At 48.4% G+C, this 24,101-nt stretch overlaps 2 protein-coding genes across 11 annotated transcripts in view; one reads left to right on the forward strand and one right to left on the reverse strand.

Moving 5' to 3' along the window:
* Positions 1-1,513: 1,513 nt before the first annotated feature.
* Positions 1,514-19,095, reverse strand: DCUN1D2 (defective in cullin neddylation 1 domain containing 2). The gene is given in 7 exon segments (XM_059041766.2): positions 1,514-3,133; positions 3,963-4,056; positions 5,263-5,345; positions 9,055-9,059; positions 12,630-12,663; positions 12,666-12,797; positions 18,743-19,095. Coding segments are annotated over 7 exon segments (525 nt in total). The 5' UTR covers positions 18,840-19,095; the 3' UTR covers positions 1,514-3,053.
* TMCO3 (transmembrane and coiled-coil domains 3) overlaps positions 17,629-24,101 on the forward strand; it is a 33,417-nt gene continuing 26,944 nt past the window's right edge. For 3 of the 10 annotated variants that reach the window (XM_067016374.1, XM_067016371.1, XM_067016378.1), the window contains exons 1-2: positions 17,638-19,653; positions 21,257-21,336. Coding sequence is in view for 4 of the 10 variants with exons in the window: in XM_067016369.1 (XP_066872470.1) it covers positions 19,116-19,653; positions 21,257-21,336 (618 nt within the window). In the remaining 6 variants the exon portion in view is untranslated. Of the gene's footprint in view, positions 19,654-21,256; positions 21,337-24,101 lie in introns of all 10 variants that reach the window. The other 7 variants (XM_067016367.1, XM_067016370.1, XM_067016375.1 and 4 more) reach the window with 5 other exon arrangements.

Raw genomic sequence — 24,101 nt, forward strand, 5'->3', positions numbered from 1 at the left:
GCCACGTGCGAAGGGGGAAGCACGTGGAGACGCCGCGTGAGCGATCACGGCGTCCCCGCGGCCCAGCGTCAGCAAAGGCTCCCTGACCGACAGCCAGCCTCCCGGCCGCTCCGTGTGTGCGCAGAGCCCGGAGCCCCGAGGGGTCGGCGAGGGCGCCGCCGTGAAGGCTCACGCGCCTTAAGGGCCCTCCCACCGATCGCGTTCCACGGGGAGGAGGTTCACGGCCGTGCTTAGCTGAGAGTGGGGGGAACCCCTGCAAACCGGGGACCCTGGCTTGAGAAGAGGGGTCGGGAGAGCTGCCACCTCTGTCCCCAGAGGCCCCTCGCCCCCCAGGTTCTGGTCCCACGTCAGACCGGGACAAGCAGGAGGGCGTCACGCCTGGAGCTAAGAAATAGGTCTGATAAAACTTAGGTGTCGTTCGATAACAAGATACTAAGGTGCCTTTAAATGAACAGGTCGGAATTCCCTGGCAGTCCAGTGGTTACAACTCCACACGGGTTCGATCCCTGGCCGGGGAACGGAGACCCCGCACGCCGCGTGGCGTGGCAAGATGAAAAAAGAAAAGGTAAATGAATGGGTAGTGTCATCCCAGCACTTATTAAAAGTGAGGTTCTGGAACACGACTCCGGCCGGCGCAGTCCTGAGAGGTGCTGAGGCAAAAGTCCTTTACGACCAGTGCAGCTGGCCCGGGTTGCTAGGGTGCAGGCTCCCTCCCCGAGGGCAGCCCCTCAGACAGCCACCCGCGCGGGGAGAAAGGCACCACGTGGCAGAACCGTTTATCACCGAGGCAGAGGTGCCGTCTTCGGCTGGTCTCCTTTGCTGAACCTGAGGCAGCAGATGCTGTCGTCACAGACGCTAAGAGCAGCCCCACACTAGCTGGCCGACGTCCGCCGAGAGGAAGAGGTGAGGCGAGCCCACTGCCTTGTTCCCGCAGCGTTTGCCGAGCCCTGGCCGTGTGCTATGGGTCGTGGGTATGGCCGTCCCCGCAGAGCCTGGAGCTGGAGACGTATGTAACGTCCCACTTAAGCGTGTACTAAGGTAAAAGAACACACCGACGTGTGCGATGTCACCAGCACGGAAGGAGGTGAGGCCGTCCGGCACAGGAACTCCCAGCAGGCACGAGAAGCCCACGCGTGTTAAGCCTCTCACGCTTGGTTAATCCGCATGTCTTCACTGTATTTACAGTCTGCGTTCCAGTGGGTCGGTTAGGTATGTAACTTCCATCAGTTCAAGGAAATTCGTGTATCATGAGATCTGTGACCGCCCACATGGGACAGGTGTATTTAGCAGATCCTATGTGATCCCTAGAAAGGAAAGGATGTGACCCAGGCCGTCCGTGTGGGACGTGGTCCTGTAACAAGGTGGCAGGCTGGACACAGGTTGGGAGGGTCCCAGGTCGCTCCCCTGGCGTGGGACCGGGACCCTGACATGCAGGGCCGAGCGTCCGAGGACAGAACCGAAAGGCACCACGACGCCAGGAAGAGAATTTTAGTGATTCCAGAATCCACAGCACTTTCACAGCACGCACAACTTAAACGTTTATTGTAGAAGGGAAACCTACAAGTGTTGGAAGAGCCTTTGTCACTGATGTTTTGGTATCTGTTGATAAACGACTCCATAGAACACCTTTGCTCCACATAACTTTAAATCTCAAGAATGAAACAGTGCCACAGACCTCATGATTCTTACAGGCCCGTCCGAGTTCCATAACCTCTCTGAACAGAACTCTTACATGTCAGAACCCACGAGGCCTCGAAGGACGTGTTACAATTGTTGGAAGTTTCTATTAAAGCCTTTTAGAACCCTAGTCTTACAGGTAGAGGACGGGGCAGCGGGGCCTGGGAGAGATCAGGTGACTTCCCTGGGCCTGCGCCTTGTGACGGGCTGACCCCCCCAGACTGGGTCTCCAGGCCCCAGACCTGAGTGGGTCACACTTTTGGACGCCAAACCAACTACACATTTTAGGCGCACTTTCTGGAAACCTGAGTGAATTCCCCTCTCCTGTGAAATTACCCGATTTATCTGTCTCACGAACAGGGCTGCGGGCTGGGCAGCAGCACACCTGTGGCGTGAAGATCGTTCCCAGTACGAGGTGGGGTCCACGCGGCGGTTCTGGACAGCGTCCCCCCGACAGGCCGGGCAACGAGACGCGGACACACACATCCACCTGCACGTGACGTGGTTTCCGGTGTGGGGATTTGGGGACAACAATGTGTATTTTACCTCCCACATGTGGCAACCGTATGAGGGCGGGTGGGTGAACAGTACTCGTTACAGACGGCTGAAAGGAGAGAACGCTGATGTTTAAATCTATCATTTATCTTGAAAGAAATAATTTTTCATGGAGAAATGTCCTTTTAAATACTTTTTTTTAGAAGCATACTTTATGAAGCTTCTTAGGAAGTTCAGCTGACATTATGAGAAGCAAAGCAGACCCACTGACTTGCAGGCAATTTAAAAGAACACTTTTCTGGAATCACGACACCATCGCCGTGCAAACTGCAATGGCACGTTAACCTGTAAAATGATTCCCAGATGAACATCCAGAGAAAAGCGAAATGAAAATAGAGCTGATAAATCTAGACACTTGATGATTCAAAAAATATAAATCTTAACCCTGGCACCAAGTTTAAAACCGTCAGCATGCACGACAATCGTCCTCTACAGGGCACGTTTCCAGCAGCCTGACGTGTACTGTTTCTCAGGGGTGGTTACGGACAATTCAGCGAGTGCGGTGAGCGCAGCCTCGCTTTGGGTCGTGATCAACAGCGACCCCGCAGCCTGCAGACGGGCCCCAGCTCCTCCGTAAACGCGGAAATCTTGCAGAGGTCTCTCGCAGCAACAGCCAGGGCCGTGTCTCTGGGCGCCGCAGCAGCGAGCTCAGAGGGTCTCCATGCGGCGTCCACAGTCAGCGGTGTCTTCTCTAAGCGGCAGGAGAGGGTCTCCAGTCTCACGACTGGTCAGGATGACTTCCAAAATGGGCAACAGGCATAGCTGGCCAGTGTCTCCTGCAGGACAGTCCCTTTTCATCTTAATCCAGCTCCGTTTTCCGCCTAGAGAGGGCTGCCTTTACCACCTGTGACCGCTGGCTGCGCAAATTCTACGAAATCATCTATAAGAACAGGCCGTGCTCCTGAAGGAAAGCAAATAGTTTTTTTAAAAAAAAAAAATCAACGATTTAGAGCAATATTTTAACATTCAAAGCATTTTTTCACAGTCTTTTATATTTCAAGAACTCAGATGATTTGAACTTTCTACAGCCTGTGCTCCACTTAAAGAATTGGCTAAAGCGACCCTCTTCTGCTCTAGCCGGACCAGGGTTGGCAAGCGCTGGTGTGCTCGTGTGGACCCGGCCCTGTGAGGACCGCCCAGCCTTGACCCCGCCGGGAATGTGCACAGTCACCTCCTGGCCAGGGAGGGGGAGCTGACGGTGGCGGGGCCGGGGGGTGGGCGTCCTTCCCGAATGGGGCAGCGCCCACAGCTCAGCAGGCAGGCAAACACTCCCCGAGTCCTGAAATGTTTGGGGTGGGGGCCGCAGCAGGCGTGATCGTGCTCAGGTGAGCAAATGGAGGCCGCAAACTTCCGAGAGCTTCGGCCGTGCTATGGAAGAGCCGCTGCAGCCACACGCGGGGCACTGGGCCCCAGTGACTGTCCTGCTCGAGGTCTGCCTCAGGGCCTTTGCGCATCCACTCTGACATGCTTTAGCTCAGACAACTGTCTTCCTGACTCTAACTAAATACGAAGCTGTATTTTCTTTTGTGCGATTTACAAGACATAATAAAGTGACTGCTAGTCACTAGGATCACCACCTCCGTCTCCGGAAGGGGTCGGGCCAGGAGTCAGCAGGTGCCGTCCGCCCCGGGGCCTGCGCTGCCATCACGGACCCGTGGTCCGCGGGCAGAGACGTGTGCGCCCGCGTCAGTGCCTCTGGCCATCGCCTGAAGTCCGACTACTTCTCGTACCTTCTTTGTCGTAGCTGGACATGTCATCTGCAATCATATTTCCAAAATCTAGCAGAAGGTTCCAAGTGTTCCTTGGGATTGATCTTTTGCGATGCTCCCAATACACAAGAGAAAAAAGCCACCAGACTTACGATACAGACTTAGCTCTCAGGTGTTCTACTGGCCTGGTTATCTCAGAACAGAATTTGATAAGGAATAAGTACTGGAACAATATTGTCAAAAGTTAAAATCGTAATAGCGCGTTGGGTAAACGTTAAGAGCTACATATTGCCAATGTGCAGATGTAGAAAGCAGACTTATTTAAACACAAGTTAAAATAAAACTTTAAAAATACAAAAATTACAAACTTTTATTTCAAATCGAGAGGCAGCACTTTTAATCTCTTTACCTAAGCCCCAAACCAATTCAGAAACAGTGCAGGCAAGTACTATTTTGATACATTTATTTTCCTAAATACCAGGGAGTTCTTTGAAGTGAGATGGGACACTTTTCTGGAAATGTCTCTGTTCCTTGGTACTTCAGGTGCAGCACACACGTGCAGGCTACCCGCCCGCAGCCGAAGGGGCAGCCCCGGCCCCGGCCCGGCCTCCCCTTTACCTCCCAGAGGCTCCCAGCTCATAAGGCAGCAGGTGCCGCTGTGGGCCCGTCCGCACATGTCACACGCACACGGTTCGCAGACGGCTCGCAAGCTCGTCTCGCACCTCAGAACACGCGCGTCACGAGCACGGCACGCGTGCTCTTCTGCACCTGCCGTCCCACGTGAGCCCTGTGTCCCTCCGCTGTGTGGCGTTCGGGGGTCCTTCCCCAGGCTGCTCCAGGAGGGCTTTCCCACACAGCCCCCACCCAGCCACCCAGTGGAAGGGCTGCTGCTCGCGTGCAGGGGGCGCCTGAGCAGGACAGCACGGCCACCTCCCGAGGTCAGGACGGCCTGCACCCCGCACCCTCCCCGCAGCCACAGCCGAGACCCCGCCCCAAAGGACCCGCTCCCCCCGGGGCCAGCTGAGCCCTCCACTCCTCCCGCGCGATGCACGGTACATCCAGCAGTCGTCCCAGCCCGTGAACACAGCTGGGGGGCCCACTGGTGGACAGTCCAGAGGAGGCGGCCTCGGAGCAGCCGGGTCAGAGCCCCCGGGCGCCGCTTTCGGCCGGTGGCAGGGCGTGGCCGCGGGTCTGCTCCTTGGTGACCTCTGCGCGAGACCCTGGCTCCACGGTGCCCGCGGTCGAGCCATCGGTTGGTACGGATGGCCGCCGCACCCTCGGACCCCTCCCGCGGGGCCCCGGCAAGCAGGAAGGCGCTTACCAACAGAAAGATGTTCCAGAGATCTAAAAACGTAAGCCTTCCGGCTAATACCAACTTTCAACAGGTGACGGCCATTTCTAAGTCTGGCAAAAAGAGAGAGAGCAGTTAGTGAACCCCAATTTCTTTTCCACTGCCCAATGACTACTGCTCAGCACACCTGCGTTCACTTACTCAGTAACAATCAGCGATCTTACCTAGGAGCGACACGAGGCCTAATGCTTACAGAAGTGCTCCTGAAGTTGCGTGTAATCTAATTTTGTAACTCTGGGGAAATGTCTTTCAAAAAGGCTTTGTTGGGAATTCCCTGGCGGTCCAGTGGTTAGGGCTTGACACTTTCACTGTGGTGGCCCAGGTTCAATCTCCGGTCAGGGAACTAAGATCCTGCAAGCCACGCAGCACAGCCAAAAGAAAAAAAAAAAAAAAAAAAGGATTTGTGTACTATGTTATTTGGACATGTAAGTAAGTATCCCCTAATTAAACCATTTCAAAGACTCTCATTTTCTTATGTATCGGGCTTTCTTGAAAGCTGAACCGACCTGGATACTATTAACACATATCATTTATTTTTTAAAAATAGCCCGGGCCTCCCTGGTGGCGCAGTGGTTGAGAGTCCGCCTGCCCATGCAGGGGACGCGGGTTCGCGCCCCGGTCCGGGAGGATCCCACATGCCGCGGAGCGGCCGGGCCCGTGAGCCGTGGCCGCTGCGCCTGCGCGTCCGGAGCCTGTGCTCTGCAACGGGAGAGGCCACAACAGTGAGAGGCCCGCGTACCGCAAAATAAATAAATAAATAAATAAATAATAAAAAATAGCCCAATGCACTTTCTAAGTGATGAACTACAAGTTAAAAACTCATTTAGAAAGGAAGGGACACAGTGCTTTCCAAATAGACCTGCCTTGCCACTTAAGAACTAAAACAGAATCTGATTCAAAAGTCGATGGGGGGCTTCCCTGGTGGCGCAGTGGTTGGGAGTCCGCCTGCCGATGCAGGGGACATGGGTTCGTGCCCTGGTCCGGGAGGATCCCATATGCCGCTGAGCGGCTGGGCCCGTGAGCCATGGCCGCCGGGCCTGGGCGTCCGGAGCCTGTGCTCCGCAATGGGAGAGGCCACAACAGTGAGAGGCCCGCAAAAAAAAAAAAAAAAAAAAAAAAAAAAAAAGTCGATGGGTAAGAGACTTGACCAAGCCCTTCACAAAAGTTGCGTTCCACATGGCCAGTGAAGATACAAGCAGGCGTTCAGCCTCATTCATGGCAGTGTGCAAATTAGAGTACCCATTCTCAATTAGGTTATCTTTTTCTTGTTGTTCTGTGGGAATTCTCTACATATCAGGGACACAGGCCTTTGTCAGTTGAGTATCTCACGGCCCCCACCCCTCACGTGGATGCCTCTTCACTTCTCGATGCTGTTTCTTGGTCAGAAGTTCTTATTTTAGCGTAGTACACTCTACAGTCTTCTTTACAGTGATTTTTCATGCATTTTACAACCTGCCCTACTGCATGGCCATAAGGATATTCTCCTCCATTATTTTCTAAAGGTTTCTGCCTTCAGCCTTTCACAGTGAGATCTACAACCCACTTGAACTGACTTTCATGTACGGTGTGAGGCAGAGATCAAGATGCATTTTTTTCCGTATGACTAGACAATTCTCCCAGGACCATTTACTGAAAAGCTGTCCACTCTCCACTTCTCCAAAGGGCCACCTTTCCCGTAAATCAAGTGTTCCTGTAAACATGGATTTGTTTCTGGGCTGTCCATTCTGCTCCACTGGCCTATTCATCTAATCTGGCCCCCAATGCCGTGTACTCTTTTTTTTTTTTTTTTTTTTTGCGGTACACAGGCCTCTCACTGCTGTGGCCTCTCCCATTGCGGAGCACAGGCTCCGGACGCGCAGGCTCAGCGGCCACGGCTCACGGGCCCAGCCGCTCCGCGGCACGTGGGATCCTCCCGGACCGGGGCACGAACCCGGGTCCCCTGCATCGGCAGGCGGACTCTCAACCACTGCGCCACCAGGGAAGCCCCGTCATGTACCCTTAATTACTGTAGCTTGAAAAGTCCCATGTTATGCACTGAGATAATATCCACCCCCTCACTTTTCTGTTACTGTGATAAATTACATTGATCAACTTTGTAATGTTAAAAAAATCTTGCATTCCTGGACTACAACAAACTTTGTCATGACAAATTATCCTGGTTTTTTGGTTGATTTGTTTTGGGGGCTTAATTTATGTTGCTGAAAATTTGTTTAGGATTTTTGGATCTTATGTTCATCATATGCATCTTTTGATTCTTATGACTGAGAGTGGCCTATAATTTTCCATCCTCAAAATGTCCTCTCTAGGCCTTATTGTATAGGCTGTGCTGGCCTCAAAACATATTGTGGAGTATTTCTTCCTGTACTATTCTCTGGAAGAGGTGGTGTGAAATTGGTGCTATTCTCTTTATTAAAAGCTTGGTAGGATGTGCCAGTGAACCAATTCTGGCCAAGAGTTTTCTCTTTGAAAAGATTTTAAATTATGGGTTCAGATTCTGTAAGAGTTATGGAACTATTTCTTCATGTGCCCATTTCAGTAAGTTGTTATTTTTAAAAGAACTTCTTATTTCATTCAGGTTTTCAAATTTACTAACATAAAGTTGTTCATAATACTCTCATCCTTTAATCTGTAGGGTCTATAATGATGTCCCCCTTTCATTCTATATTGGTTATTTGTTATTCATTACTTTATAAGTGTTCACATAACAAGCTTTTGGCTTTACAAATCCTTTCTACTTACAACTTTTAAAAAGTTTCATAAAATTACTGCCTGTTCAAAAAAATTAATTCCTTCTGTCAACACTCTTTGAGTTTAACTTCCTGCTCTTTTCTCTACTTGTTAAGATGGATGCTTTCCTTACTGATTTTCAACTTTTCTTTCTAAAATATGCATTTAAGAAGCTGAATCCTGCAAGTTTTCATATGTAGTGTTTTACCATTCAAAATACTTTCTAATTTCCATTGTAACTTCTTTCTCAACCCAAGGGTTATTCAGAGGTATAATATCCACACATATTTCAACCTATCTATCTTTTTGTTATATTCCTCGCTTAATTCTATTGTGGTCAGAAAACATGCTCTGTATCATTTCAAGTCTTTGAAATTTGTTGCAACTTACTTTACGACCCAGTTTACGGTCAATGTTTATAAATGTTCTATGTCTTTTTGAAAAGAATATGTATCCTTCAACATCAAGGGCAAAGTTCTATCTCCTTTTCCAAATCTTCTATTTCCTAACTGATTTTTCATCTACTTATTCTACCAGTTGGTAAGATGTGAGAATCCCCCACTTTGCTTGTAGTTTGTATCTTTCTCTTTAGAGTATTACCTTCTGCTTTAAATAAACTATTACCCTCTTGGGGAAATAAAACTTTTATCATTAAGAGATGTCCGTCAGATTCCCCCTCCCTCCCTTCCTCTCCTGCTTCTCCTTCTTTCCTCCATCCCTCCCTCCTTCCTTCTTTCCCTCCCTCCTTGCTTCCTTCCCTCCCTTCTTTCCTCTCCTTCCCCCTTCCTTCCTTCCTGTCCTTCCCCCTTTCTTCCTTCCCTCCTTCCCCCCCTTCCTTCCTTCTCTTCTCCCTTCCTTCCCTCCCCCTTTCCTCTGCTCTTTAATTCATTAACACATAACTTTCCCCTCCTTGTTGTCTCCTCCATGTATATACTGGTTGGTTCCTCTTTGTCAAAATGTCTCCAGTTGAGACATCATGTGAGGTCTTCTGGACATGCGATACCAGTTGCTAAATACCATCCTGCTCTGCCTGACTTGGGCTGGAATTGGGGGAACTGAGAACTCAGGGGATGTGCATCCACAGCTGAAAATGACCCGCAACACAGAATTCCAGAGCCTTGAGAAGGTGGAAGCAGACCCACCCTGGAATAGAAGATTAATTGTGCATGAAACCATGGAGATGATGCTGACCAGACCATTGCAGGACCAGTTCGAGATGACTATTGGAGCTGACTGTGCTGTTCTGCACGTAGCCCCCCCTCCCAGCCTGTATATACCTGAGACTCCCTTTTAAAATTTTTGTCCCCTAACCAGCAACCTGGAGATGGTATGAGGACACTAGTCCACCATCTTCCCAGGTTGCTGGCTGCCTGAATAAAGCACCTTTTCTTTTTTCAAAAAAAAAAAAAAACAGATATGCCTTCATTATCTCTAGAATTACTATTTGCTTCAAAGCTTCTTTTAATCTTAACAGCCACATCAGCCTTTTTTTTGGTTAACGTTTGCATAATGTATCAGCTTCTGTCCTTCAAATTGTTCTGTGCCCTTATGTCTTAGTTGTATGTACTGTAGACAGTACACACGGTAGTTGATTTTTTAAAAAAAATTTTTAAATTTTATTTATTTATTTTTGGCTGCATTGGGTTTTTGTTGCTGTGCACGAGCTTTCTCTAGTTGCGGCAAGCAGGGGCTACTATTCGTTTCAGTGCGTGGGCTTCTCATTGCGGTGGCTTCTCTCGTTGTGGAGCATGGGCTCTAGGCGTGTGGGCTTCAGTAGTTGTGGCACGTGGGCCTCAGTAGTTGTGGCTCGCAGGCTCTAGAGCTCAGGCTCAGTAGTTGTGGCACACGGGCTTAGCTGCTCCGTGGCATGTGGGATCTTCCCAGACCAGGGATCAAACCCGTGTCCCCTGCATTGGCAGGCGGATTCTTAACCACTGCGCCACCAGGGAAGCCCCACGGTAGACAATTTTAAAAAATCCATCTAACATTTAATTCACTTACACTTAATATAATTATGTAAATGCTGACATTTTTAGGCTTAAATCCTCCATTTTATCATGTGCTTGCTATTTGTCCTGCCATAAACTAATTTTCCTTGTGTGTTTTTTTTTCTTGGATTCTTTCGGATTGAATTTTAAAATAACTTTACTCCTTGCTCTCTTATTTAGGAATTATATATAAATTATAATTCTCCTACTGTTTTTATAGTCATTATAACATACACAAAGAGCAAACAAATACTTTCCCACTGTTTTACCCTTTTCATTTTCCTAAAAGCATCTTTTATAAGTTTTTTTTTTAAATTAATTAATTAATTATTTTTATTTTTGGCTGTGTTGGGTCTTTGTTTCTGTGTGTGGGCTTTCTCTAGTTGCGGCGAGCAGGGGCCACTCTTCATCACGGTGCGCAGGCCTCTCACTGTTGCAGCCTCTCTTGTTGTGGAGCACAGGCTCCAGATGGCGCAGGCTCAGTAGTTGTGGCACACGGGCCTACTTGCTCCGCGGCATGTGGGATCTTCCTAGACCAGGGCACGAACCCGTGTCCCCTGCATTGGCGGGCAGATTCTCAACCACTGCACCACCAGGGAAGCCCTAAAAGCATCTTTTGATAAGCAGAAGTTTTAAACTTTGCTGGAGTCCAATTTATCAGTTTTTTTCCTTATGGCTAGTGCATTTTATGTCTTCCCTGAAAAAGTGTTGCTTAACACAAGGTTACAAAGATAGCCTCTTAATGTTTTGTCTAAAACTTTATGGTTGTCAGTATCTTGTACAGGTCTACAATCTAGCCCCAATTAATTTTTATATATGATATGAAAGAGGGACTGAGGTTAAACTTTTTCACCTTTACCCAGTTGTTTCTGCATCATTGGTTGAAAAGGCTCTTTTTTCCCCCATTGAAATAATAAAAGCTGACTAACAATCTTGAAGTAGATGAATAAAGTAGGAAGACTTTACTAATTCATTTCAAGACTTACTCTAAGGCTACAGCAATCAAGAATATGTGGTGTTGGGTTAAAGACACAGATAAAAAGACCCATGGAATACGACAGAGAAGACCCACACAGACAGTGTTTTGTTTTTCAAAAGATGTCAAGGTGTTTCACAAAGTTTATTCAGGTCGCCTAAGAATCTTCAAGCCCCCAAAGAAAGGGTGTAGAATTAACTGTTAAAGGCAGGTATTCTAACCTGTCCGGAGTTAATAGCCAGGAAAACATGTGAAGAAATCATAAGAGAGCAGACACAAAAGCCAAAGTATTTTTAGAGGTTAGTGCTATTTAGACCAGAAGCAAAGTCCTTCACATCTCTAAAAACATAGGTTATCTCCACCATATAGTTCACTAATACATTCATAATACTTTTGCTTAATATTTTGAAAAATAGTTTCACCTTTAACTGCTCCATGAGGTGTACAGAGAGAGCAGTCCACCAACCATCATTAACTTGTAAGCTAAAGTTATGTTCTGTATACTCCAGAGAAGAGGGCGTGAGATTATCTAAAACATTTTGGGAAGACTCACTCTCAAAATCTTTAAAATATATTTTTTAAGTTATGATACTTCATAGGATAATAGGAATTTAAAAATTTTGCTTGTACAGCATATTTCTAGACAATGTCTAAGAAATGCCATCAATTGTCTCTATAAGAAGCACTTGTTTCCAAAATGTCCCATTTGGGGGAGATTTTAACAGGTGGGACAACTTGTAGTCCAATGCCAACGGAGCGCTTCTTTAAGAGGTCTTTCCTATTCTAAGGCTACTGGTAACTCCTCTAGGCTTTCCTGGGTGAAAAGAATGCGGAACACATATGCTGTGACAAGTTGTTACAATGATACCTTCTGTTTGCTTGGTTTTATTCCACCACCAGGAATGTGGTAAGATATTAGAAATAAAGTCTCATAGAGTTTAACGTCACAACAGACACACGGGTTCAGTGTAAACAAGCACGCTGTCCGCACAGCCTTAGGACATGTTTACCCTACGGCTTTTGAGCTCCTTCGGGAGCTAAAAATAAGTGAGTTTAAGTTGTCAACACTGAGAGATCAGAGCAGCAGCAAGTCAGCAAGTCAGCTTTTACACACCTCCTGAAGTAGTTCAATAAGCTTAGTGATTAGAAGATATTTATGTGCTTTCGTTTACCTCTCCGACTCATCCAGCAAGTAAGAAACATGTTAAGGTATGAATGAAGCTTTTATCCCAACCCTGTAGGTAGAACAGAGAAGTGTTACAAGCAAAAAGACAGAATGACATTTTATTAATGCTTAATACAGCAACACAACAAATTATACATGGAGCACACAGTATTATGAAATAAATTAAATGGCTGAAAACAAACAAAAACACCTGGATGTTTACCGTCAATTCAAAACTGGAAGGAAAAAAATTAAAAAGCAGAAAGTGTTACAAAAGAAATTAATCTGAATAAAAACACTCAACAAAACTTTAACTGGAATTTAAAAGAAAACCAAAGGTTTAATAGTACAAATGCATAAGAAATTTGTAAAATATTCAAAGGACATAAATTGATATGAAGTTTACAGGTTGCTGAAACATAATTAATGCTGAAAGTATTTTCCTTTCTGAAAAAGTTTAAGCTGAGACCAGTTTACTTACCCAAGCTCTGTCATGCCATCTACAAATTCTTTTTGCTAAATTCACATAGAGTCGCGGCTCTGAATTTCCACGCTATACCCAAAACGGTGATGCTGGCAGGATCTAGGCTTAAATCATCACAAAACTTTTGAATTCCATCAATTCCAATTTTATTTTCATCTTGTGGGTCTACAGTCAAAGTTAAGGGGAAAAGAAGTTAAAAATTTGGATATTTTGAAAAGCATTACTAAAATGGGTGGTAAGAATCATACCTCTACTACATAGTTCTGGCAAGTGTGTTTCAAATACATCAATCAATGCACTGCAATTTTCTACCATATGTGAAAGAAATAGCTACAAATAATGACTTATCCAGAAAATACTCTTTATTTTTAAAGTCTAGTTTCCTGGGTTTGTTAGGGAGGAAAAAAATCATTGAAACTTCTTTGAAGACTTCATCATTAAGAAAAAATTAATTAATCTCCCTAAAGTAAAATAAAATTTCAAGTTTACAGAATTTTACCCTGCCCAAAGGCAAACTGCTACGAAAAACACTCTAAAGTATTCAAAATATTTTAAGTTTTTATCACCACCTTGTCAAAGCAAAAGAAAGATGTTTTTCTTTTAAAAGTGATTTCATTTGCTATAGTGCTAATACTACTGTACAATATACTTATTTTTCAGTCATTTAGTTTATGCACCCACATTTAACAGCTTAGAAATTCAGGCTCCCCCCGGTCCCCCGGCAATTTCTCATTGAGAAATAAAATTAAGGAACTTAGCATTTCTCCACGGGAAAATCAAACCGTGAAATCCATTAAAAGAATCAGCAACGCCTCACCAAGCGAGGAGGCCCTGTGACCTCAGCCTGTGTCTCCTGACCAGCATCACAATGACAGCCCACCTGCTGCCTGAGAAGGTGCGAGAAGCAGGCCTGTGGCACCTTCTCACAAAGAAAGGGTAAATGTAACAAACTCTTCTTCCATCACACAAGATCGAACTCTTAAGTGCTCAACGCCACATTTATATATACATATGTTGTTACCAAAGGAGAACTGCTGACCTACCTTAAATGAGCAAAATCACACAGACCCTTCCAACTCTGCGCTCCTGTGTCCGTGAGAACCTGCCGCCGTGGGCTCATAGGACAGACGTTCCCACACACCTCCTGATTCAAGCCTGTGTTGCTAACACGACAGACCTTCAGGATAACAGAAAAATGGGTCTACGATGCCCTCACCTAATAACCGTCCTGATAAACTTCATATACACTAATTTTGAATGCTTTAAAGTCGTTTGGAAGCACTCGTGCATTTGTATACATTGTGTAGCGATGATTGCTCTAGGTGTCAATAGTCTTTGAACTATACATCTATGTTTAGGGCCCAAAATGATTGTACCATATGTCTACTTTAAATGACTAGAATTGCACGAATAAAATTAAATGATAAGGGATGAAGCTTAAAGACTAAAGATAATTTTCACATAAAAATATTTTTCCAAAGGCAGCTGCACATATCTGAATAACTTTAAAAATCTGCATAGCATATGACTTACAAAATTAGCTCAGTAATTAACTTAGCCAAAAAAATGTAAAGCACACTGAAAACAATGTTCATTTTTGGAGAACTACAAGTACAAATATGATTTTTAAACCACAGAACATGTTTCTGAACCAAGATTTTTTTTTTTTAAAAAAGAGGAATACAATTTTCAATTGATTTTTTGGATATAAATAGACAGATTATACACAGTATTTTCAAAAGTAAAAAATGGAAATAAGAAATAAACAAGAACTTAAAGCCAAGGGAGTTACTCTGTTTGTGTTAATACTTGTTTAAATGAGGAATTTTATTTTTTAAGTTTTGGAAAGGTAAAATTAACCTTAGAAGCTGCTAGAAAAAAAAAAAAATCAGCTCTTGAATCGCTGCCGCCTCGCCCATTACAGGACAGACCTGACATTTGATGTGGAATTTAAAGCCTGCTGAGCAGCCTGGATCTGCACAGCCTCATCATGCAGACTTATTTTTGCAGCATGACTGCATTTTGATAGGGAAAGCTCCATTCTAAGTGCCAATTTCAATAAAAATAACAACTGTCCCCAACTGACAACACAAAGGTTTTTTTGCCAAGAGTTTTTCCAGAAGCTTCTGTAGCTGGAGCTGTTCCAGGGCTCCAACAGCAGCACACAGTGTTAAGGGCAGGATACCTGTACCCTCGTGTCAGAATTACTCTTACGATTTGGTATCGTTCTGAAACGGCCTTCTCACCACGTACTCCTGCCTACTTGGAAGTGCCGGGGAAAAGCTCTCCAAATGCCTCCAAGCCGTTACGCACCTTTCTCACTCTCATTGGTGAATAGCAGAGGCTTCCAGAGGCTGCCTGACTGGTGACGTCACGACAGACTGAACACAGAAGACTGTAGAACCTAACTCTGATTAAAGATGTTTGCAAAAATGTAATGTGAATATATAACGGGTTTACTATTGTTATTTTTAAACATATATTTTGAAACTTGCCATTTTAATTTCTAATATGGTTAATACCAATGGCTACAATCTCAATAATTTTTTTAAGGGTACAGGGGGCCTGGGACTTAGAAGTTTGAGAAACACTGACCTAGAATAACCCAGGGAATTAATATTTTGGCTACTTAGAACAATGACTGTTGATCATTTGGGGTCCTGGGTCCCTTTTGGAATCTGATGACAGCACAGATCCTTTCTCCTGGAAAACGTATGTGGTACACAGGTGGGCATATGGTTTGGCACAGAAATTCAGGGTTTTCATGGACCTTTTAGGACCATCCTGGCTTCTCAGAGGCTGAGGGAAGGTGGAACTCGGGCTACGAACCCCGGAGCTAGGTCAGGAGGTGCTGGTCTCTGCCGCAGTGAAAGCACCACGCAGACAGGCGGGCGAACTGTGCTCCACGCGGCTGCATTTACAAACCCGCAGCTACCCCGCGACTGCAGCCTACAGTCCGGGTTCCAGGGGCACACGCAGCGTGCGTATTCTCTACATTATTTCCTGAAATGGAGCCTTTGAGAAAAACCGAAGAGTTCAAGGTTCTATTCTCTGGGAAGATTAAATTTAGCTCAATGCGGTCAGATCCCAAATGCTTTGACGGTAAACTGACAAAAGACAATGCTGGCATCTTTGATGACACTGACGGCTTCCCCAAGGGAGGTGGGCAAAGCCAAGGCTTACCTCAGACACCTTAAGACGGTGACAGGTGTTCGACCCCCAAATGGTGCACCGTTCAGAAGAACCATGACATGTTTACTATGGAAACTGCCATCAATGCTAGATTTTAACGTTCTGTCAGGCTTGTAAAGGCAGAATTCGGTACATACATACAATGAAATTCAGCCATAAAAAATCACGAAGTACTGATATATGCTACGATATGGGTGCGCCTCGAAAACATTATGCTGAGCAAAGGAAGTCAGACACAGACGGTCACACACTGTGAGATTCCATTCGCGTGAAACGTGCTGCACAAGCAAGTCCTGAGATGGAGGGCGGGCGGTGTGGCCAGGGGCGGGGGGAGGGAGGCATTGGAGGGACCGCTGACAGGTGTGGGCCTTCCTTCGGGGGATGAAAACGTTCTGGAACTAGATACAGGCAGCGGTAGCACAACGCGGTGAAGGTCCTACGCACCACTGGACTGTACACTTCGAAACAGTTAACTTTACGTTATGTGATTGCACCTCAGAAAAATCCACGCGAGCACCCTGAGACTCTCCAAGATGAGCCAACAGAGCCACGTTTGCTCAGGTGACAACCATTCAGTCGGCAGATCCCCACCAAGGAGATGCTGCCCAGCACCTGGAGGACAGGACGAGGTCCTTTGACAGTAGTCTCTCGCAGCCCCTCCCAAACCGAGAGCAAAGGGCTATATGGCGGTATGGAGGAGAACGCTTTCTGGGAAGCCTAGGAGGAGAGGCGTAGGGGCAGCACATGGCCCCAGGCCACCCAGATGGGTCTGAATTGTCGCCGAGTGAGTTACAAAGTGGGGAGAAGTGCAGATGATCAGTCTATTACAAGTGGTAGGACCTGTCTATTCCAAGACAGATCCTACCACCTGGAACCGCGAAGTGGTACAAAGGCACCGGTTCTGAAGGAGCAACAGCAGCCATGGGTCCAAGCCGAACCCAGAGCAGGTCTCTGGCCAGGATGAAAGCGGAGGGTATGGTCAACAAAATTCCGACGATTCAACGTTACCCCTACAGTGATTAAAACGACAACGAACAGCTAAAGCTGAAGACTGTATGTGCTTCATGACCGAAAGGGACTAAGAGATTCAAGTTGCAATTTGTAAAAAAAGGGACCTGGCATAAAGCTTTCTAAAAAAAAAAAAAAGCCTCATAAACTAAACATTTACCAGGGAAAGAAAGCTCTGGGTTTACTTAGGACTAAATCCATCTAAAATTAATAAAGGTCCATAACCTGGAAGGGCCCCAGCCTGCCCTTCAAGCTCTGATGGCCTTCACTAAGGCTCACCACGCCAAGGAAATTAAAGTATTAACGGCAGCTTTTAAGGGAAGTGGGAGGGTTTTTTCTACATTTCTTTGTTTTACCCTGTTAAAATGTACAAAATTCTTGAAATAAAAATCTGGACAATCCAGGAAAAACATCAGATAAATTCTCTACCTCTGCAAAAAAGTCTCAAACATTTTAACTGTGATCTGGGCACCAAAACTGACCAATACAAAATAAAAATGTTATCCTTAAAATGCCCTTCCAGAGACACTGAATACAACAAAATCTCCTCTTAGGATCAGCTTACAAGGGGCTGCCAGGGCAACCACACTGACCCAGTTCGTGGCATCAATTCAGTCGCTTTGACGGTTTCAGGTACAGCAGGTGGGGGTGGTGCATGGAGTCACACCAAAGTGCCCCCTTTCACTCTCCTTCCTCTCCAACCTCCTCAGCAAATCAGGCTCCTGCCCACCCAGCCCCTTCCCCTTAAGAGCTGGGGCGTGTGGTCTCGCCGGCCAAGGCGGGCGCACTCGGCCGGGCAGTGCAGCTGCTGCCCCAGGGCCGGCGTGAGCCCCCCGGCCGCACTGCGGACCGCCCGCTCCTGGTTTCTGGGACGACTCTCTCGGGCCCTCATGTTTCTCTGACCGGCGCTTCTCCATCTCCTTCTTGGCTGCTCTTCCCACCCAGAGGTTTGTTCTCACGCCTCCCCTCTTCCGGGCACATTCCTCGTGGACCATCTCTCTCCGGCCTGAAAGCCTCTCCCCGGTCTCCCACTACCACGAGGACAAAGGCTGCCATTCCTCCCCGTGACCAGATGAGTGCCCCGTCGCAGCCCCCCGCCGCGGCTGCTCCCTGGCTCTCTGGGCTCCGCGGGGCCCTCTTCCCATTCCTGTCCCTCCCACCCACCATGGGCGCCGCGCACAGCTGGCTGCCCCACCCCCAGCTCACACCGTGTTGCCCGGCCAAGCCTTCACTGGCTGGGCATCTGACACCACACACCCCACCCTGCCGGTTCCTGGAACCGGTGCCTCTCCCTGGCACTTATCCCAGCTGTAATAACGTAGCTGCGTGTTCAGTGCCCATCTCTCCTGCTGGCACATCGGCTCCATCAGTACCAAACGTCTGCCTTGCTCAGCGTCGAAGCTCCGGAACCTTGCACACCACCTCGCTTGCACGCAGAAGCCATTGAATTTCCTAAATGAACACTGAAACCCTTCAACTACCATGGTTTCCACGACGTTTCAAAGTAACTGTACGTTTCCAGAAAGCCCGCTCTCTCCTGGGCTCCAGATCCACGTCTCTAACCAACTAGACGATCCCGCTCTCTCCCCCTCCTTACTGCATCATCTTCCCGCACAAACCTGCGCTTCCTTCTACAATCCCTACTTTGGTCAATTCCATGACCGCATGCTCAGACACCCCAGCCAGTGCCTGCGGAGCCCTTCCTCTCCTTTTCTGAACGGCTCTGTGAAATTCCCCACCCTTCCCGCCTCTCATGCCCCTTGTTACTACCGACAGTCTTCGTTCAAGTCTTGGCCTCTTCTTGCCGAGCTATTACCACCGCTTCCTAGCTGGCCCCCCCTACCCGCAGTCCTGACCCCCTCCCATCCAAGTCCTGTCCTCGGGACAAAAGGCGATCGCTTCGCACACACCCCTCCTTCTCAAAGACTTTCCAGGCTCCCGCTCTCTCCTGGCTGACTCTGCCCTCCTCGGCGGGGAACACGAGGCCCTGCTCGGGAGCCCTGCCATTCTCGACCCTGAAGTCCACGTTCCGGCCGCTCTGAACCACCGGCAAGGCTCAGGCGCAATCCGGCCCACCGCATCTCCCGGCAGGACGCCCGCCTGCCCGGAACGTCCTCCCTCCGGGGTCACCCGGCTGCTCGCGCTCCCGAGGAGGCAGTGCTCGGAGTCCCCGGCCCGCTCTGTGCCTCCGCCTCCTCAGGCAGCACCGCCGCCAGCCCCCGACCCACGACCTTCGACCCCAACCCTCGGCCCCAGCAGCGCCTCGCCGCCCCCCAGCCCCGGATGCCTAGGAGCGGCCGAGAGAAAGACAAGCCGTGGGCCACCTACCATTATCCCCGTGCTCCCCAGCTTGTCGCCGGCCCCGGCCGTCTGCGCAGGCGCCCCGGCCCGGCTGCGCCATCCCCGTCCCCGTCCTCAGCCCCCGGGACACCCGCCCAGGGAGACAGCAACCGGTTAGGCCAGGCCGGCGGGACTCCAATTCCCGGCGTGCACTGCGCCGCCGGGGGCCGCCGGCATGCAGGCCCCGCAGCGCCTCCGACTCCCGGCGTGCACCGCGCCGCCCTGGGGTGGACGGAACCCACTCCCCGCCTCCTTAAAGGGGCCGCGACTCCCTCTCGGCCGCGTCGGCTCAGAGGGCGTTCGAGAGAGAGAGCACTGCGGGCCTCCTGGGCCCTCCCCGTGCCCGACCCCGACTCCGTCCCCGTCCTCGTCCCCGCCCCTGGGGCGGTATCACCGCCTGGAAAGGGATGCGGAGAAGCCGCGTCCCTGTCCACCCCTCCGGAAAGCCGGGCCCAGGACGCGGCGCGGTCGGAACGTCCGGGTGAGCGTTAGGAGCGGGTCTCCTGGTCCGGCCTGAAGTGCGGCCCTCGGGGCTTCCCTCTTCTCCCCTTCCTTCCCTGGGGGTCTCCCCTTCCCGTGGGTGTCAGTTCTTCCCCTCCTCGGGGTCTGGTCTCCCTTCCCCCTCCCGGGTCTCCCCTCCCCTCGGGGTCTCTCCTCCCAAGGTCTCCTCTTCTTGGGGGTCCCTTCTCCATCTCCCTGGGAGTCTGGTCTCCCCTCCCCCTCTCGGGTCTCCCCTCCCCGGGGGTCTCCGCTTCCCGAGGATGTCTTCTCCCCCTCCCTGGGCGGGGGGTGTCTGGTCTCTCCTCCTCCTTAGAGGTCTCCCCTTCTCCTTCCCGGGGGCCTCTCCCCTTTCTCCCGAGGTTCAGTCCCCTCGGCCTCACTCAGTCCCCGCCCGCTCCCTCCTCCTCCGGGCTTTGCGCCGAGAGCGGTGCTGCACCTGAGCGCCCTTTTCCAGACCCCCGCACCTGGCGGCGGCCCCGGGGTTGCGGGGAGGGCGCGATGGGGGCGCGGGCGGAAGCTGGCGAGGCTTCGGACGCTGCGGGCCACTCGGTTGGACCGTCTACACTCCCCGGGCACCTGATCCCCGGGTCAGATCTGCGGAGGAGCCGCCGCTGCACGAGCCCCTGGGGGTCCCGGCTCTACGCGCCGCTCCCCGGTTCCCGTCGGACCTCACCCGTGGTCCCAGTTTACGCTCTCGTCCCGGCGTCAGGCGGCGCCGCCAGGTCCCAGGTCCCCTGAAAAGGACTCACGACGTGAGCCCCGAGTTTCCGCGTGATTCGGGGACTGCCCCTCATCCAGCTCCGGGGAGCCGCTCCGAGGAGGGGGGCCTCGTGGAGGGTCGCTGCCTGTCACGGGGACAGGGATCCCCGTGAATGACTCTAGCGCTTTCCTAAAGGTGGGAAGATGCAAGGATCTGGTCTGTAAATGTTGTCCCTAAAGTGTAACCGTCGAAGGGCCTGTTTTCCCAAAGCGCCCAGGCCTCATGCCGTCCTGGGTCTGCGCTCCCCTCGGGCTGCGCTGTGGGCGCCCGGCGCCCCATTGCTGGGGGAACCGGACGGTTCACAGCCTTTTTGTACGTTTTTCTGATCATTTTTCCGGCCAGAGCGTCGTACTGTCTTACTGGTTCCAAATTTCTTTTATAATATAAATTTTTGAAAAGATAGTGTCTCAGTGATTGGATTATTAACGGAATACTGAGTTTTTGTACAGTTTAACATTAAATACTTTAAAACTTTTTATTCATAAAAATTTTCTTTTTTCCTTCCTCTCCCCCTTTTTTAACTCATTCTCCAATTTTACTGATTAGAAGTGAACCATAAATTGTGTTGTAAGTGGTTATAAGTGCTTTATCTTTTAAGAAATAGACTTTACATCATCTAACTTGTTAAAGTGTAAAATAGGCTTTTCGAGTAAAATCCTCCACAGATTACGTTGAGGTAGATTGCTTACACTGGGGGTTTCTTTGCTTCCTTGGATCTTTCCACAAGCTTCCCCCTGTGTTGCCCGTTTTGTGCCTGGCCTGGAAGTTCTGGTGGCATCAGGAAGAGATACTACAAACGACCCCCCTGCTTTCCTTTTTCTAGAGGTCCTGCACCCGCTAACCCTGATCCTGCCCCATCCAAGTGGCTCGCTCTGGAGTTCCTGCCTGGAGCTCCCATACCAGGTCAGTCCCCCCTCCCTCCTTTAGGGTCTGGGTTCAGCTGGGTAGACCGCCAGCCCCTAGGGTGGGCTGTCCCGGCGGCTGGGTCCCACCTGATCTTGGTGGCCTCTGCCCACAGACAGAGGCTGCTGTCAATAAACCAGACTGACTTCCAGCAGTTGGATCTGATGAATCTGAGGTGGTGGGTCTGGAAGGTCCTGAGGAAGAGTGACGGAGGGGCTTCTGGCTACACGTATGCAGAAGGCTGGGGGGCAGGGCTGCCAGGTTCTCGCATTTTATTTTAGCCCAGTGTGTAAAGTGGAAAAACAGGGCCGCTGCCTCCCCGCCCCCCATCCTCCGGAGGGCCTCCAGCAATGGTCTAGGGCTCTGTGGTCCAGCAGCGGGTGTCCCAGGAGAGTGCTGCACACCCTGCAGTCTCAATAGAACTCAGAGAGGAGGTGAAAGAGAAATCTTAACCTGGTGACTTTGCTCTGAAAAAACCTGGTCTTGGACTTTTTTTTTTTAAATTTTACTTATTTATTTTTGGCTGTGTTGAGTCTTCGCTGCTGTGCTGCTATGCACGAGTTTTCTCTAGTTGCGGCGAGCGGGGGCTACTCTTCGTTGCAGTGCGCGGGCTTCTCATTGCGGTGGCTTCTCTTGCTGTGGAGCACGGGTTCTAGGCGTGCGGGCTTCAGTAGTTGTGGCTCATGGGCTTAGTTGCTCGGCAGCATGTGGGATCTTCCTGGGCCAGGGCTCAAACCTGTGTCCCCTGCATTGGCAGGCAGATTCTTAACCACTGCGCCACCAGGGAAGCCCCAGATCTTGGACTTTTTATGTAAAATTATTGGAAGTTTCTTTGTTTTTGAGTAGGCTTAATAATAAACCCATATGCCTTTTTATTCTGAATCATTTATACAAATTTTTTTTCTTAATCAAATAATCTCATTGATTTTAAAGTTAGTTTTGGGATTCCTGTTCTGCCTTTATAAAAACAAGCAAAACCTGCTAGAAAATTGGCAAAGTTTGGGAGATATATTTTAATTAATATCGGAATATGTATAAATAGAAAATTTTAGGAGGGAGGGTTTGTGCTCAAAGTATTGATTTTTGCTGTCCACTAAATGAAAAGTAACCTTGGGTTTAGTTGAGTCAGCCTGAAAACCTTTGGTTTTAGGGCGTTTCCTACTTTACAATATTAAAATGTCACAGGCATGTTTGCCATGCTCTGCAGTGTAAACAGTGCACATTACACACAATAGGGGTGTAGTAGGAAACAGGAAGCACTTATATAGAGTTTTAAAAACTTTATTTTGAGATGATTATAGAGTCACATAAAGTTTTAAAAAACAATACAGAGAAATCCTATAGAATATACATAGAAAATCCTAAAGATGCCACCAGAAAACTACTAGAACTTACCAATGAATTTGGTAAGGTTGCAGGATACAAAATTAATGCACAGAAATCTCTGGCATTCCTATACACTAACAAAGAAAAATCAGAAAGAGAAATTAAGGAAACAATCCCATTTACCATTGCAACAAAAAGAATAAAATACCTAGGAATAAGACTGCCTATGGAGGCGAAAGACTGTACTCAGAAAATTATAAAACACTGATGAAAGAAATCAAAGATGACATAAACAGATGGAGAAATATGCAGTCATTATTTTGAAAATGATTGTGCTACCCAGAGCAATCTACAGATTCAATGCAATCCCTGTCAAATTACCAATGGCATTCTTTATAGAATTACAACAAAAAATTTTACAATTCGTATGGAAACACAAAAGACCCCAAATAGCCAAATCAATCCTGAGAAAAAAATGGAGCTGGAGGAATCAGGCTTGCTGACTTCAGACTATACTACAAAGCTACAGTAATCGAGACAGTGTGGTATTGGCACAAAAACAAATATAGATCAATGGTACAGGATAGAAAGCCCGGAGATAAACCCATGCACATATGGTCACCTAATCTATGACAAAGGAGGCAAGAACATACAATGGAGAAAGACAGTCTCTCCAATAAGTGGTGCCGGGAAAACTGGACAGCAACCTGTGAAAGAATGAAATTAGAACACTGCCTAACACCATACAGAAAAACTCAAAATGGATTAAAGACCTAAATGTTAAGACTGGACACTATAAAACTCTTAGAGGAAGACATAGGAAAAACACTCTTTTTTTTTTTGCAGTACACGCGCGCCTCTCACTGTTGTGGCCTCTGCTGTTGTGGAGCACAGGCTCCGGACGCGCAGGCTCAGTGGCCATGGCTCACAGGCCTAGCCGCTCCACGGCATGTGGGATCTTCCCAGACCAGGCACGAACCCGTGTCCCCCGCATCGGCAGGTGGACTCCCAACCACTGCACCACCAGAGAAGCCCGGAAAAACACTCTTTGACATAAACCACAGCAAGATCTTTTTTGGCCCACCTTCTAGAGTAATGAAAATAAAAACAAGAATAAACAAATGGGACCTAATGAAACTTAAAAACAAAAGCTTTTAAAAAGCAAAAGCAAAAGCACAGCAAACCATAAACAAGATGGAAAGACAACCCTCAAAATGGAAGAAAATATTTGCAAATGAAGCAACGAACAAAGGATTAATCTCCAAAATATACAAAGAGCTCATGGAGCTCAATATCAAAAAAACAAACAGCCCAATTAAAAAATGGACAGAAGACCTAAATAGACATTTCACCAAAGAAGACATACAAATGGCCAAGAGGCACATGAAAAGATGCTCAACATCACTAATCATTAGAGAAATGCAAATCAAAACTACAAT

Source organism: Kogia breviceps, chromosome 16, assembly GCF_026419965.1.
Source record: "Kogia breviceps isolate mKogBre1 chromosome 16, mKogBre1 haplotype 1, whole genome shotgun sequence".
Classification (NCBI taxonomy): domain Eukaryota; kingdom Metazoa; phylum Chordata; class Mammalia; order Artiodactyla; family Physeteridae; genus Kogia; species Kogia breviceps.